The following is a 13824-nucleotide window of genomic DNA, read 5'->3' as shown; positions in this document are numbered from 1 at the left end:
AAGTTTTTTAAATGTCAGTCATTGCTGCTGGCAGCTGGCAGAAAATACTTGGAACTAACAGGAAATTTATCACAAAATGACACCAGAATACCAGCAAATACAACATAACCCAATCATACCTTCAATTACCATTTGCCCTTGAGCTGGATATTGACAAAGTTCAGCATGGATTTAACACTTTATAGAGAGAGAAAAGAGACAGTGATGTATCTTGTCAGGATGCAGCATACTTACGGCTTCCACTGGGGCTGCTTTCCTTCTCTTTTTTCTTCTCTCCTCCTCGGGCTACAGAGTCAAAACCGTCAGCTGTGTCCCTCCATTGCGCCTTAGCGGAATAATGACTGAAACAAAGGGGCACACAGCTACAGGTTGCAGCGCACACTCAATCGATGATGTGACCGGGCTGCGGATGACTCCCGGGGATCACACTTCACTCCACCGGAGGGAAATCTCAGTAGATGCCAGCGACTGGCCTGTTGCTGATGCGCAATCCATAGGCTATATAGCACCGCGCCAAAGTTGTCAGCACGGCGCGTAATTACCGGCTTTGCGCCTCCAGAGCAGCGCACAGCGGAGCAGGCAGCAGCCGGCCGTCTGAGAGCGCGGCTGCATGGGATTGTGAGTCAAAGAAACTCTATGATAAGATGCTACAGTCTCCTCATCGGCTCAAGTTGAGGTGGGAGGGAAACAGCGGGGTACCGGGTGTCGTGTCCGTGATGCAATGCGGGTACCGTCAGTGCCATGGCCCGCAGCTTTCTCCTTGTGTGCAGAAATCCAGGCGCTCCGGTCATTATCTGCGGAGCCGCGGCGCACATTCGTCTTAATTAAGAAGGTCGGGATTATCTGCAGAGATAGGTGGAGGCTTGGAGAGAAAAAAACAGAACATGTGTTTAGTCCTGATGCTCTCTATATTTCTCTGCATCTCTCTCTCTCCCCCCTCTCCCTCTCTTGCTCTCTCACTCTCCTTGTATGTGACAACACACACATGCGCGCGCGCACACACACACACACACACACTTTAAGGTCTAATATTAGGCGTCATGCGTCTTAATCATGGCACGCATAAACAGCTTGGGCGCAAATAGAAGAGGGCAGGGGCTCAGTCAATGTCCAGCAGGCTGGGGTGCTGGGGGTGAGCACGTGTGTCTGAAATGAGGATGGATGGTGCATTCTCCCATGTTTTCTCTTATCTATGTCTTTTACAGCTATTAGACCCCCTCAACCTCCACACAGCAATTGAATTGGAGCGTCACCGCGTCCTCCAGCTGCGCCCCCCTGGCATTACACCCTGATAGATGATTGCGTGTATCCGGGTGAAGACCGCTTGTTCACTTCTCCTTCTGGGTGACAAATACACCAGTAAGGCTATTAAACGAACCTCGGATGGCTGATCACGTTGGCAGTGATTTTACCTTGTCCCTGCCTACAAAGACCATATGCCCGTTAGGATATACAGCTTAGTCAAAATTTAAGTGTAATTATTTAAAAAATTAAAGTTAGAAAAATATAAAACTAAATTTGGACCTAAAAGTGAACACAACCTGGCTTGTCAGCAACCTTTGCGACAGGGTTTTAGATGACTAAAAAACGCTCTTTTCTAAGTCACGTATGTGTATTATGTCAGACAGATAAGTCAACACACACAGCCTACACAACCACAGACCTCACACACACCCACGTGATGTATGTGGGCTGTGTAGCTCCCTCTGACATCAATTTGTGAATTATATGAACCCAAGCTGCTATACCTCTAGTAGCCTGGGCAAATCTTGACAAAAAGTAAATAGCCTCCAGCAGTAGTGACTGGATTTGATACCAGCTGTGTAAATGGAGTCTTTCACAATAATAAATCATTAACCTTTTAGTCAGCAATCATGCTGTTCCCTGAACGCTCTAAAAGCCAACTCTGGCCAAACAAGAAGCAAAATAGTCCTGCTAATATCAATGAAATGCCATTTTCGGTCTATAACATTTTGTTATGCTGCGCAGCAGGAAAGTTGGAGCGCATCCTGCTCTCAGGCTAGATAACACTCGCACTTCCCACTACTGAATGAGAAGGTGGGAAATCAAGTGGTGAGAAGACAAAAAGGACACACAGCTCCTCTTTTTGAGACACTACAGTGGACACAAGATATTTTCCACCTGGCAAATCTCTTAATGGAACAAATGTGGACTCATCAGGAGAGGCCAAGCAGGGCATGGCTTTAAGCAGTGAGTAGTGAGCCTAAACTAATCAAATTTAACTCATGAAGATATTCGTGTAAGTGTTGAAAGCTGAATAAGCTGGCTTGTGGTGCCTTAGCTTCAGTTTGTGTTTGTGTGTTTGTCCAGGACTCCTGCTGCTCTGTATGGTAGCCTCTGAGGTGTGGGATGCTGAGACCAAACCCATAGACTTTGTGTGTAATAGAGCCACCAGGAGGGCTATGAATATTGTGGCAGAAATGGAGAGTGCACTGGTGAGGATATAACTGTTTCTTTGCGGTTGAGAGATAAACCTTCCCAACATTTCTCTGTCTCTCTTACTCCTGCTGGGCTGATGTATCTTTTCTTTCTGTTTGTCTGTTGTTACCTGTAGTCTCACATCAGTCTGTCTCTTTGTTATCCACCTATTTGTCTGGCTTCTGTCACCTCTTTTCCATGTCTTCTCCTTGGCAGAGTGACTGCAATGGCGTCATGACCCTCTCCACACCAGTTCCGCTACCATGCACAGAGCTTCATGTAGCATCTTGGGAAAACAAATCAGTATGTTGGCACATGTATGAGTCCAAAATCCTCTACTATAGCCATAGTGGGTTTATTACTAGTAGTTTACCTTGTTTTTTTTATAGATTTTTTTGCCTTTCTTTTTCTGTATGTGTGTTACTGCAGAACCAGGAGAAGAGGGGAGACATAGCTGCATCCTTCAGGCTTCTTATTGAAGGTGTGAAGGCTGTGAGGGCCCTGAATCATCCAGGATGTGTTGCTTCACTACTGCAGAAATTGGAGAACAACATCAACAACTACCTGCTCATTCTCACACACCTTCAGCTGAGTGTAAGAAGCTGTCATGGTTACAAACTGCATTTGGTGGTTATGGGTCAAAAAAGCATACATGTCAAGGTAGCTGTAAATTTGGTTGCAAAGTTTCTGGATGTCTTGAAAACATGTTTGTTTAAATGAGCATATTTTATTGTGAAGAAGATTCTAATTTACTGCTGTTAACAGCACTCCAGTGTCTATGAAACTTCTATGAAACTTTCACTTTTGATTTTTACTTACACACCAAAATGCCTTTTGTCCTGCAAATGACCAAATCAAAGCTAAGTGGGCTAAAAATTCATCGACATGCTGATGAAAATTCGCACCTAATGACAGATAACGTGCTGATGGGCTTCTCTCCAACTGATTTAGTATTTGATTTAGAAGCATTATCAGTTTCCTATGGTGTGGAAATATCCTGGTTTCTCATAAATCTGTGGCTTTCTGGAATTCCGTGCCCTGGGAGTGATGATCTTATGTCGTGTGACCCCCAAGCCTTCCTTCCTCAGGACAAGAAGAAGATAGCAGTACATACTTTCCCAGTGAGACAGTTGTTCTTGAAAGTCACACAAACGCAAGATGGACATCCTGTGATCTGTGTTTTACATAATATCCTAAAATTTGGGAAGTTAATTTGTGTTTTGAGTTTTTATAAATGTTCCATCAGTAAATAGTGAAATTTTTTAATTGTTGGGTGTTATGTCACCTTACCTTTTGGTTTGATGTCCAGCCACCTTTTCTCACTTTTGTTCATATTCTTTCTGTTAATTTCAAAACCATTTTCATTGTTGTGTTTTCTTTTTGGACCAGCAGGGGCCAGTGGTGAGCCCATCACTGTCTTGTGTACCTCGAAGTTCCCAGAGTCTGAGCACACTCCTGTTGAGATACAAACAGCTGATCTCAGGCAAACTGGAGCAGTTCATGATTAACCTGGAAGACAGCTGCACTTACCAGTGACTCAAAAACAACTTTAGTGAACCCATTATTCTTCACAAATGGGGATTCAATTCAGCTCCACTGGAGCCCCAAGTCAATGAAGTCCGCCAGTGCAAAACAGCAGGACTAATCTGGATTTTCTCCTCACCTTCAAAATTCTCATGTGTAAAAAGTCTTCTTTTGTATACTGTGATATGTATACACACTCTTTAAGGGTAAAAAAGCAGAAATACACCCATCTCTGCCAGTCATGAAGAGGAACTACATCTGGATAAGTAAGGAAAATAAAAGACATCAATATGTATGCAATAATGAGTATCTTGGAAGAAACAAGCAGTTCTTTGTATCATTCATTAAGCTAAGGATACTTTGAATTTGGTTGTAGGTGTGTACAACCGAAACAAACCTGCAATCTACCAAAAAGCAAGTACCTTCTTTAATGTAGCTTACAGGCAGCTTCTCCATGTCTCCACTGTATGCAGAACTATCAAAATCCAAATGACGGTTTCATGTTGAGGTTGTTCTCCACCTTGATCACATGGCTAGAACCAAAAGGTCAGCTTGGTTGTCTGAATTCATGTTTTCAGGCCAAATTTGTTTTGCTCCTTGTCAGTGGTAGAAATGTCTCCCAAAGTGGATATTATGCTAATAGTGCTAGACAGTTACTGCGCATCAAATGAAAAATCATATATAAGTTATAAAAGACACTGAAGAACAATGAAGACTGGAAAATATTGCTATACCTTTCTGGTATAAATTCAGTGAGCAGGTTTTGCTTATTCTAATTGCACTTTTAGCTCTTATGTCTGTTTACATTTTTATTTTAAAGAATTATGATTTGCTATGATTTGTGCATGTTCCTTTGTATTCCTTTTTTTATTTTGGGAAATCCACCTTGGATTTCTTTGTGAATATCTTTATGTAAATGCTCAAATGTTGCATCTAAGGACATTTTTGCAACAGTTATATCAATACAAATACTGTTTATGTGATGATGATGATAGAAAACCCTCCCAATATAATATGCAATAAACTGTCTGTTATATTACACCATTGTCTAATTAGTCATGTATTTATTTTAGATGGTAGCTGCCTAGTTAGGTAGATAGTGATTTTGTTTTTAGGTACTTGTACTATTAACAGATATGGCTTTAAACAAATTAGTCGGCGGATATTAATCAAGGCGAAGCTGTGAGTGATTGGATGAGCCAATTTCAGGAAGCAACGTAATTTTTTCAGCTCATTAGCAAACCGTCATTACCTGCAGAAGGTGAACTGGGCCCGGTGCAAGGGAGCAGTCGAAGTGAATGGCGGCTGCTAGGCTATCTTACGCCACGGTGAGCTAACGCTAGTTCGAATGTTAGCAGATATCGCCATAGCTACAGCACTCTAGACGTGTTAGTTGAGCACATGCGTTTGAAAGATTTTTACGGTTGACGCCAGTGAGACGCACTTACCGTTAATTACCTTTAACTTAACCGCCATGTCAGAAAAGGCTCCTCTTCTTCATTATCGACTCACCACGAGCACTGGCCCGGAGCCGAAAGATGTTCCCAAACACAGCAGTGCTAAGGCGGGCAGAGACGGCCGACGGACCAAGGAAAAAAACGCCCCAAAACTCGGAGTGGTGTTTGGAGTGGTCATACCAACTTTACTGTCCATGTTCAGCGTCGTTGTTTTTCTGCGAATTGGTGAGTAGGTTACAACGACTGTAAAAGCACTAAAACAATTACAATTAGAGGAATAAATAAATAAATCTCAATGCCTACTGTGACCGTGGTTAGTGGTAAGGTCTATGTCTATAAGTTGACAGAAGCCGCGCCGAGATGCTAGCTAGCTAAACAATCCAATTGGGGACTAAGTTGAGCCATTGAATTTAAGACTACAGCCATTTTTTTTTTTTTTTTTGGATCAATCAATTAATCGTTTTGTCTTTAAAAATATCAAAAAGGAAAAAAATGCCCATTATAATTTTCCATAAGCTAAACCTAAGTTTTTAAACGTCACGTTTTGTCCAGCCAACAGTCAAAAACCCAAAGAGGTTCATTTTTACTATCAAGTATGACAACAAAAAGCATTAAGTTCTTACATTTCAGAAGCAAATGTTTGTAATTTTTGCTTTCAAAAATGACTAAACTGGTTAGTGTTGTTGCTGATTAATATAGGTTGATGGACTGTTTGGTTAAGCAACTCTCACTGAATCCACTTGGGTCTTGGTAAAATACAAATGCCATCAAAAATAATTTCACTTAAAAAATAATATTTATTTAAACTGGAAACTACCTGGAAGAAAAAGTGTTCATAATGTAAACAATGGAAGAGAGCAGTAGAAAAAAGAATCGCCATGGAACTTTGCAAACAATAGTAATGTTGCAGACCTGGGAAACATTAGGCCTCTATATAAATAAAAGATTCATCCTACTTTTGGCAGGATTTGTTGTGGGTCAAGCCGGGCTCTATCAATCTATTGCCATGTTCCTGGTGGCCTACTTCATTATCACAATGACTGTGCTTTCTGTGTGCGCCATTTCCACCAATGGGGCTTTAGACGCTGGAGGTGCCTACTGTATCCTTTACTGCTGCTTCCCTGCATTTAAATTCTCCACATGATTTGTTTTATCCACTAATGGCCCAGTTCTTTAATTAGGTGAGATATTGTGTACAGACGTGCTTGGTTTACATTTATGAATCTGGAGAAATTCCTTAACTTGGATACCAGACATGATCAGTCGAGCCCTGGGTCCAGAGTTTGGTGGCAGCATTGGGATCATGTTTTTCTTTGCCAATGTGTGCGGCAGTGCTCTCTACATTTTGGGTCTGGTTGAGGCTATCTTGTCTGCCTTTGGCATCCCAGAAGGTAAGGTCCATTGGGACATGGTGGGGCTTGCAGGCTTGTGAGTGTGTTGATATATTATCCCTGTTTTACTGTCCCTCCACAGAGGGTGCTGCACATGTTGCAGGTCTCCATCAGGTTTTGCCTACAGGATACTGGTGGTCTTTGCTTTATGGCACCGTCCTACTCTTCCTTTGTTTCATTGTCTGCTTGGTGAGATGCCATTATTTTTCATTTAGTTAAATATTTCAAAATTAACATGAATACATATTGTGAGCAAATCTTGGGCTTATACAAATGAAGGGAGTTTTGTGATTTATTTTTCTGAGAGCTATGTTTTGCTAAATACACAAACATTTTGAATAAAAAGCCTGCAATGTTGGTTACATGACGCAATCACAAAAATGTTGGATAGATTTGACATCTTATTCGCCAGTTTAAAGATTTAGATCAAACATAATGCAAATTTAGAGTTTTTTCCTGACTGCAATTTAAAGCAAAGGACAGGGGAGCATTAAAATAATAAAAGTTGAAATGCATATATGTAATGTACAATTGGATCTTTTGGCCAAATGGTGGTCACCATGAACATTATAGTTTGTCCTCTAAGGACCATGGATATCCATGAGCAAATTTTATTGCCAAGACCATAAAGTGCCAAATTGACAATCAAGGGAGAACCTGGACTTCAAAGTGGTGCAAAGGTAAAAGTCAGAGGTTCAACAAATCTTTATTAATCATCACTGGTCCATAAATGTCAAATAGAATTTTATTGCTGTCTGTATTTCATATCTTGCTCTGAACCAAGAAGTTTAATGGATGAACACACAGGTCATAGAAAAACGGATGTTGCCCTCCTTTTGCAAGGGGGACAAAATATCATATATGTAGACATGTAATCTGCCACTAATTCCTTAATTGACCATGTTTGTCATCACAGGTGGGAGCCCACATCTATGCCAAAGCCACCTTTATCATTTTCATCATAGTCACGACAGTCCTGGCTTCCATTTTCATCAGTTTCTTCATTGTGGGGCCTGTTGTGGTGATTCTGCCAGATACCTCTGTTTTTAACAGGACCAGTCTAAGCATCACCAATTATACTGGTTTCCGGCTCCACACCTTGGAGGACAACCTATTGCGTAAGTGTTGGACATGTTGCTGTTATGTTGTCAAATGGATGTGAATTTTATAGGCTTTTAAATCTTTTTAAACAATGTTGGACCTGTAGAAAAAAACTTTGACCTGCTCAAGCAGACCGCATGAAAATGAATTGATCTAATGTGCTGCAGATCTTTGTTTGTACACATGAACCCTCAAATATAATGATCAAGCCTCCTGTTGCTCCTTCTAGCCAGTTACACAGTAGACTACACCACTGGTGCCATGATGAGTTTTGCCACAGTGTTTGCTGTCATGTTCAATGGCTGCACTGGAATCATGGCAGGCTCCAACATGTCAGGTAATATTATGTTTAAAATAACTTCCAATAAATAAATTGTGGAAGGACAAGTAAATGGTCATTTTTTTTCTTGCTGTGTGCAAGTTCAAGACAGAACGGAACCCATAGCTTTTGTTGGTTCCAGTTTTTCGATTTTAAGACACAGTATATGGTAAATTTATCTCAGGATGGCTTAACTTTAACAGAACTTCAATAAGGTGTCAACAGATTTGGTTGTTTTTGTTTTTTTTAAGAGGGAACTTTGTGTTTTGCAGGTGACCTGAAAAATCCAAGTTATTCCATCCCAAGAGGAACGCTTGCAGCTGTGCTTATAACTTTCATCACGTACAATATGCTTAGTGTGATGGCTGCGTGGTCCTGTGACCGGTTAGACACACAAATTCAGACACACTTAAATAAAACTAGCACACATAAAATGAAATGTAACACACAATGTTCTGTAGGTGCCATAGTGTCTGATTACGAAAGTCATTGTGAAAATGTGATCCTCAAATACTGTGGTCACTTATTTAATGGATGATTAAACAAAAGAAGTTACTACTTTCAAGCACTTTTTCCTTTTACATATTTTGATGTCTTTTTCGGAGGTAGAATATTGTAGTTGTAGTTAGATTTTATTTTGTTTGCACACATGTTAATTGATTTTAAAGTGATGTTGCATTATTAACACAGTTAATGTGCTGAATCAATTATTTTGTACATTGTTGACTCATTTCATATTTGGAGTTTATCCATCATTCTTAGTCGCCTACTCCAAAGAGACTACAGTTTCCTGGGAGACATCAATATTTGGCCGCCCCTGGTCACAGTCGGGATTTACTCCTCCACTATGTCTGCTGCTATGAGTAACCTGATAGGAGCCTCCAGGATCTTATATGCTCTCTCTAAAGACAACCTGTTTGGTGAGATTCTAGATCATGTCCATGTCAATATTTGTAATTTTCATTACCTGTTGTCCCTAATATTAAGAGCTGTGTGCTATGGCGCAGCAAATACATTTTTGTTAATTGGCAGTGGGGTGTTAGCTGATGTGGTCTTTGACCATTTCTGTAGTGCGAGGGATTTAATTACTAAACTTGCTTGTTTAGGTTATGATTGGGGCTAAATAGTTGATCCAGAGTATATGAAAGCATATCCAATTCCAGCTGGTCTTCTACAAAGCTGAGTCAACATTTTAATAATCGTCCATCTGTTGAAAGAGGCCTCCATCTCGAATGTGAGAAAGTGACTTGTTATTAATTATATCATGTTTCGTTTTCCTAGTGGAGGCATGTTAAATTGGAAAGCATCGATTGACAACAGATGGCTTACAGTGATGACTTTCTCAGAAGAAAAAAATTCTCTCATTGTGTATTTGGCTTAAGGACAAGTGCAGGATGACTCAGTTGTTTATCTGATTTAGGACCATTAGCAATAACAGACAGAGAGTGACTTTGCTTTTGTTAATGTTATAAATCTCTACAGGTGGTGTCCTGGCTCTGGCGAGGAAAACATCTCGAAGTGGGAACCCCTGGGCCTCGGTGCTTGTCTCCTGGTTGCTTGTACAGGTAGGATAATTTCTACTTTATACAAGGAGTTGTAACAATTTTCCTGTGTGCTTTAAGATTAGAGTGACTCTGCTTGAGCTCTGCTTAACAGTCACTTCCCTTACCCTCAACCCCATCCTGTTCATATTGCTCTTTCACATGTTAGATTAGTGACGTAGTTCAAAAGGTTGTCTTGTGAAATGACTGTTTAGCCACCCTGAACAGTAAATGGCACAAAGACAAAATTAAATTGGTGTTAAACAACAGATGAATATGAAAAGCTATTGACTATTACACCCTAAATGTTTGTCTTTACTTGCACTGTCCCTTTTGCTTTCTGATTTTTAATTTGTAAAAGATATAGGAATAGGAATGCATTTCAGTAGTGGTGAAGATGAAGTGGAGAAAATCTGAATATTCTTGCTCAAATTGTATAATGCGCAGTTGCTGGAGTTGCAAAACCATTTACATTTTACCTTATATTGCCTGACTGCTTTTTGGAGCTTGGAGGCAGATAAATCAGCAGCTGACCATCTAAATAGATGTCAGATCTGAATTGTCTGTTCCTTCCCCCTACCACTCAGCAGAGTAAAAAAAAAATTGCATCATCATTCTTGGTTTCGGATTGGCCGAACATTTGTCAAATGAAGAGCATTAAAAGCTTGAAAGGTTTGCCAGGGAGACAGAGCAGGGGACTGTCCTATTACACTAGTAAGTGAACTCTTCATTTCACTATCATGGTATTTGGTGTCAGCATATTAGCTAGATAACAAGGTTTGCCACATTTTATGTTTCTTATACTTTTCATCAAAATCATGGATATATAGTATAGGTGTAATTTAAACCAGTTGGGCTGTTTATCATTGTGGTTCATATTAGGGTCAAGGGACATTCAGGGGTCTGACGCTTCTTGTGTAGTCTTGATATAAGAAGCCATATTGTTTGTTTACGTTGTTCTCAGTTACACTTATGTGTGTACCAAAGCCTGCTAACTCTTGTTGTTGTTAGGTTTATTACATATTTCAATTGTTGTCAGTGTTTAAAACATTCAAATATGAATGAGATCTAAGCAGCTAAATATAGAAAATATTGCAATAAATATTCTTGTACTAAAATGATTTTGGCAAATCTTAGTAGCTTTTATTTAAGCAGTGCTTTGAATATTGTGTAAGCAAAATTAATGTTCTTTATTCCTGCCACTAGGTGGTGCTGTTCGCTGGTAAATTGAACACTATAGCTGGTATTGTAACCATCTTCTTCTTGTTGGTCTATGCTGCTGTGAACTTGGCCTGTTTGGCTCTAGAATGGGCTTCTGCACCAAACTTCAGGTAAAGTGTAGGTGTAAATTGTAGTGTTCTGAAGTCCTGTTCTGAATTTACAAAAACAAAGTCATTTTCATTCCATATTCTGTTATTTTCTTCTTCTTTCTCTTCTTCTTTTTTTTTTTTTTTTTTTAAATGTAGGCCCTCATTCCGTTGTTTTACCTGGCATACCTGCACATTGGGCATCCTTGGCTGCTTGATCATGATGTTCCTGATCAGTGCCATTTATGCCTTTGCCAGCATAGCCTTCATGTTGCTGCTCTTGATGCTTATCCACTACCTCGGTCCCATCAGCAACTGGGGGTACATCAGCCAGGCTCTCATATTCCACCAGGTGCACAGTCACAAACAAACATCTTTATTTATATAAAGCAATATTATGCGAGTTTACATTAATTACTACATCATCACATCTTTATTTCATCACACCTTTCATTTGCTCAGGTACGCAAGTACTTGTTGATGTTGGATGTGCGTAAAGACCATGTGAAGTTCTGGAGGCCACAGGTGCTACTGATGGTGGCAAACCCACGCAGCTGTACAGGTCTCATGACTTTCATCAATGACCTGAAGAAGAGTGGCCTCTATGTACTGGGACATGTGAAGCTGGGTTTACTAGGTAAGACTTTTGTAGGTAGGAGGCAGAGATAAATCATATAATTTGTGCCAAACCCAAAATTGACATTTTTAGTATATAACTCTATGTAGGCTTTAAAGCTCTTGAAGGCTTTAAAGTAACAACAACAGCGATGCCTAACAACAAATACCCTTACGGGAATGAAATGGTTCTCTTCTCTCTTTGCAGATGGATTGCCCTCTGATCCTTTGCAGAGCCGTTATGACTCCTGGCTGTCTCTAGTAGATCATCTGAACATCAAGGCATTTGTCAACCTTACCCTGGCTGACTCTGTCCGACACGGAGTTCAGAACCTGCTTTTCATTACAGGATTTGGTAGGCACTACTGTATAGTGATGCTAGTTATCCATCATGAACTTTGATTATATTTACAAACCTTAGTTCTTATCCAAAATGCACATTTGATACATTTAATCACATCTAGGTGGAATGAGGCCAAACACCATTGTCTTGGGTTTCTATGATGACTGCACCCCTCAAGACCACCTCCAAGGTAAAATTCTTATGTCTACAGGCCATGGCTTGGATGCAGTCAGTCCAAGCAAAGAGCCTGGAGAGCAGCGACCCCCTTTTTTCTCCATTGTGCGGGGTGCTGAAGAACTCAAAGACCTTCAGAAAGAGGAATATGTGTCAGTGATCGCTGACGCTGTAAAAATGGGAAAGAATGTGACACTGGCTCGTTACTTCAACCAGTTTAACCGAGAGGAGGTCTTGGGATCTGGAAGAAAGATTGGAGGCCAGCAAAGCATGACAGGGCCATTCGTTGATGTGTGGCCTCTGAATCTGCTTCGACCAGACAGCTGTGGCTATGTCGACATCTGCTCACTGTTCCTCCTGCAGCTGGCTTGCGTGCTTCAAGAGACCCGTGCCTGGAAACAGGCAAGACTCCGCCTTTTCCTATGTGTGGAGGCTGGTTGCAGTTTGCAGGAAGAGGAAGAGACGAAGCTCAGGGTTATGCTGAAGGAGCTGAGAATATCGGCCCAGGTGCAGATGGTTGCTTGGGACCAGGTGGTAGCACTGCATTGGCAGAGGCAAGGAGGAAGGGAGGGAGGGAATCTGGTGGAGTCTGCACAGAATGAGGAGAGGATGGAGAGAGAAGAGAAAACTGAGGAAGAAAATGGTATCCAAACGTTCCCCAATAATGCTGTTCAGCTTACAGACGAATATATCTGCGCTGTCAACAGTCTGATTCACCGACATGGAGCCCCTAAACCTGCTGTGCGTTTCCTGTACTTGCCACGCCCACCAGCAGACACAAATCGTTACTCTGCCTACCTGCACCAGGTGGACCTGTTGAGTCGAGATCTTGGCCCGACATTGCTCATTCATGGAGTCACTCCTGTGGTCACTACCGATCTCTAGAATTTTACTATCAACTGTTAATCTATCAACAATGCTGATCCTGTATTGTTCATCGGTGGAAATGCCTATTGCTACCAATTTATTCACCTGATATTTAAACTGTCAATCACAGTATCAGATCTTGGACTGAGATATGAAAGTCATACCCAAATGTAGCATTTCTACAGCTAATGTTTCCCTTTATATTGATAAAACACTATAAAAATGAATTTGATGGCCTCAAGTTTACCTCTGATATTGAAAGTGATTGCTTTAGGCTGTTAAATGATCACTTGGAGATGGAGCTGTAGTGTATAATGTGCATATTTTGTGGGGTGAAAGGAGGAAAGGATCAGTTTTCTCCATTGGTTAAAGGTGATAACGGAAAGTATAAGTATTAGTCCCATGCTCTTGCTCAACTTTTCTTGTATTTGTTAAAGTACTGTTTACACATGGAGACTGAGCTTCACCATTGTATTGTTCATGTTTATAGAAAAATAAATCAAATTAATTGTTCTATTACCTCTGTATTTCTTTACTTCAATTTTATTTATAATTGAGCAGAGAAAGCCCTGTGGCTTGTAAGTAACTCTTCATCAGTTCGTGTATTTTACAAAGCAATCTTTGAATCCATCTACCCATTTTCATCTATTTAGACCATGTCTGAGGCATACCTGAAACGTGCCTGTTGAACACCTGCAGAGGGCAATATAGGACCATGGCTGTAGTGAGTGTTGGTGTATGAAGTC

General features: G+C 40.7%; 3 protein-coding genes across 5 annotated transcripts in view; 2 read left to right on the top strand and 1 right to left on the bottom strand.

The window, feature by feature from the left end:
* The window catches only part of clcn2a (chloride channel, voltage-sensitive 2a), a 41642-nt gene extending 40540 nt beyond the window's left edge, over nt 1-1102 (bottom strand). Inside the window, exon 1 of the mRNA XM_056390725.1 lies at nt 235-1102. The gene's annotated coding sequence lies outside the window, so the exon portion shown is untranslated. The remainder of the gene's footprint in view (nt 1-234) is intronic.
* A 593-nt stretch (nt 1103-1695) lies between these two features.
* thpo (thrombopoietin) lies at nt 1696-5004 on the top strand. 2 transcript variants are annotated; one of them, XM_056390733.1, is made up of 5 exons: nt 1696-2211; nt 2332-2456; nt 2656-2742; nt 2869-3033; nt 3829-5004. In XM_056390733.1, the coding sequence occupies exons 1-5, from the start codon at nt 2199-2201 to the stop codon at nt 3973-3975; spliced, it is 537 nt and encodes a 178-aa protein (XP_056246708.1). In that variant the 5' UTR covers nt 1696-2198; the 3' UTR covers nt 3976-5004. The 2 variants fall into 2 exon arrangements, with proteins under 2 accessions (XP_056246708.1, XP_056246709.1); XM_056390734.1 differs by having other exon boundaries at nt 1717-2211; nt 3832-5004.
* Nucleotides 5005-5150: 146 nt separating this feature from the next.
* On the top strand, nt 5151-13592 carry LOC130178401 (solute carrier family 12 member 9-like). 2 transcript variants are annotated; one of them, XM_056390561.1, is made up of 14 exons: nt 5151-5645; nt 6386-6520; nt 6674-6811; nt 6894-7000; nt 7728-7929; nt 8142-8249; nt 8504-8615; nt 8994-9151; nt 9714-9796; nt 10979-11103; nt 11239-11431; nt 11542-11716; nt 11903-12049; nt 12159-13592. In XM_056390561.1, exons 1-14 carry the CDS (start codon nt 5438-5440, stop codon nt 13094-13096), a joined length of 2829 nt encoding a protein of 942 aa, XP_056246536.1. In that variant the 5' UTR covers nt 5151-5437; the 3' UTR covers nt 13097-13592. The 2 variants fall into 2 exon arrangements, with proteins under 2 accessions (XP_056246536.1, XP_056246535.1); XM_056390560.1 differs by lacking the exons at nt 6386-6520; nt 6674-6811; nt 6894-7000 and having other exon boundaries at nt 5156-5645.
* The last annotated feature ends 232 nt before the right edge of the window (nt 13593-13824 follow it).

Source organism: Seriola aureovittata, chromosome 12 (genome assembly GCF_021018895.1).
Source record: "Seriola aureovittata isolate HTS-2021-v1 ecotype China chromosome 12, ASM2101889v1, whole genome shotgun sequence".
Lineage (NCBI taxonomy): Eukaryota > Metazoa > Chordata > Actinopteri > Carangiformes > Carangidae > Seriola > Seriola aureovittata.
This window is presented reverse-complemented; position numbering and strand designations above follow the sequence as displayed.

Bases quoted from the DNA above. Each gene is read 5' to 3' on its own strand.
- thpo (XM_056390733.1), top strand. The intron at 2,743-2,868 runs GTATGTTGGCAC...GTGTTACTGCAG, and splicing joins CATCTTGGGAAAACAAATCA to AACCAGGAGAAGAGGGGAGA. The intron at 3,034-3,828 runs GTAAGAAGCTGT...TTTTTGGACCAG, and splicing joins TCACACACCTTCAGCTGAGT to CAGGGGCCAGTGGTGAGCCC.
- LOC130178401 (XM_056390561.1), top strand. From the start codon at position 5,438: ATGTCAGAAAAGGCTCCTCTTCTTCATTATCGACTCACCACGAGCACT. The intron at 8,616-8,993 runs GTTAGACACACA...CATCATTCTTAG, and splicing joins GCTGCGTGGTCCTGTGACCG to TCGCCTACTCCAAAGAGACT. The intron at 9,152-9,713 runs GTGAGATTCTAG...AAATCTCTACAG, and splicing joins CTCTAAAGACAACCTGTTTG to GTGGTGTCCTGGCTCTGGCG.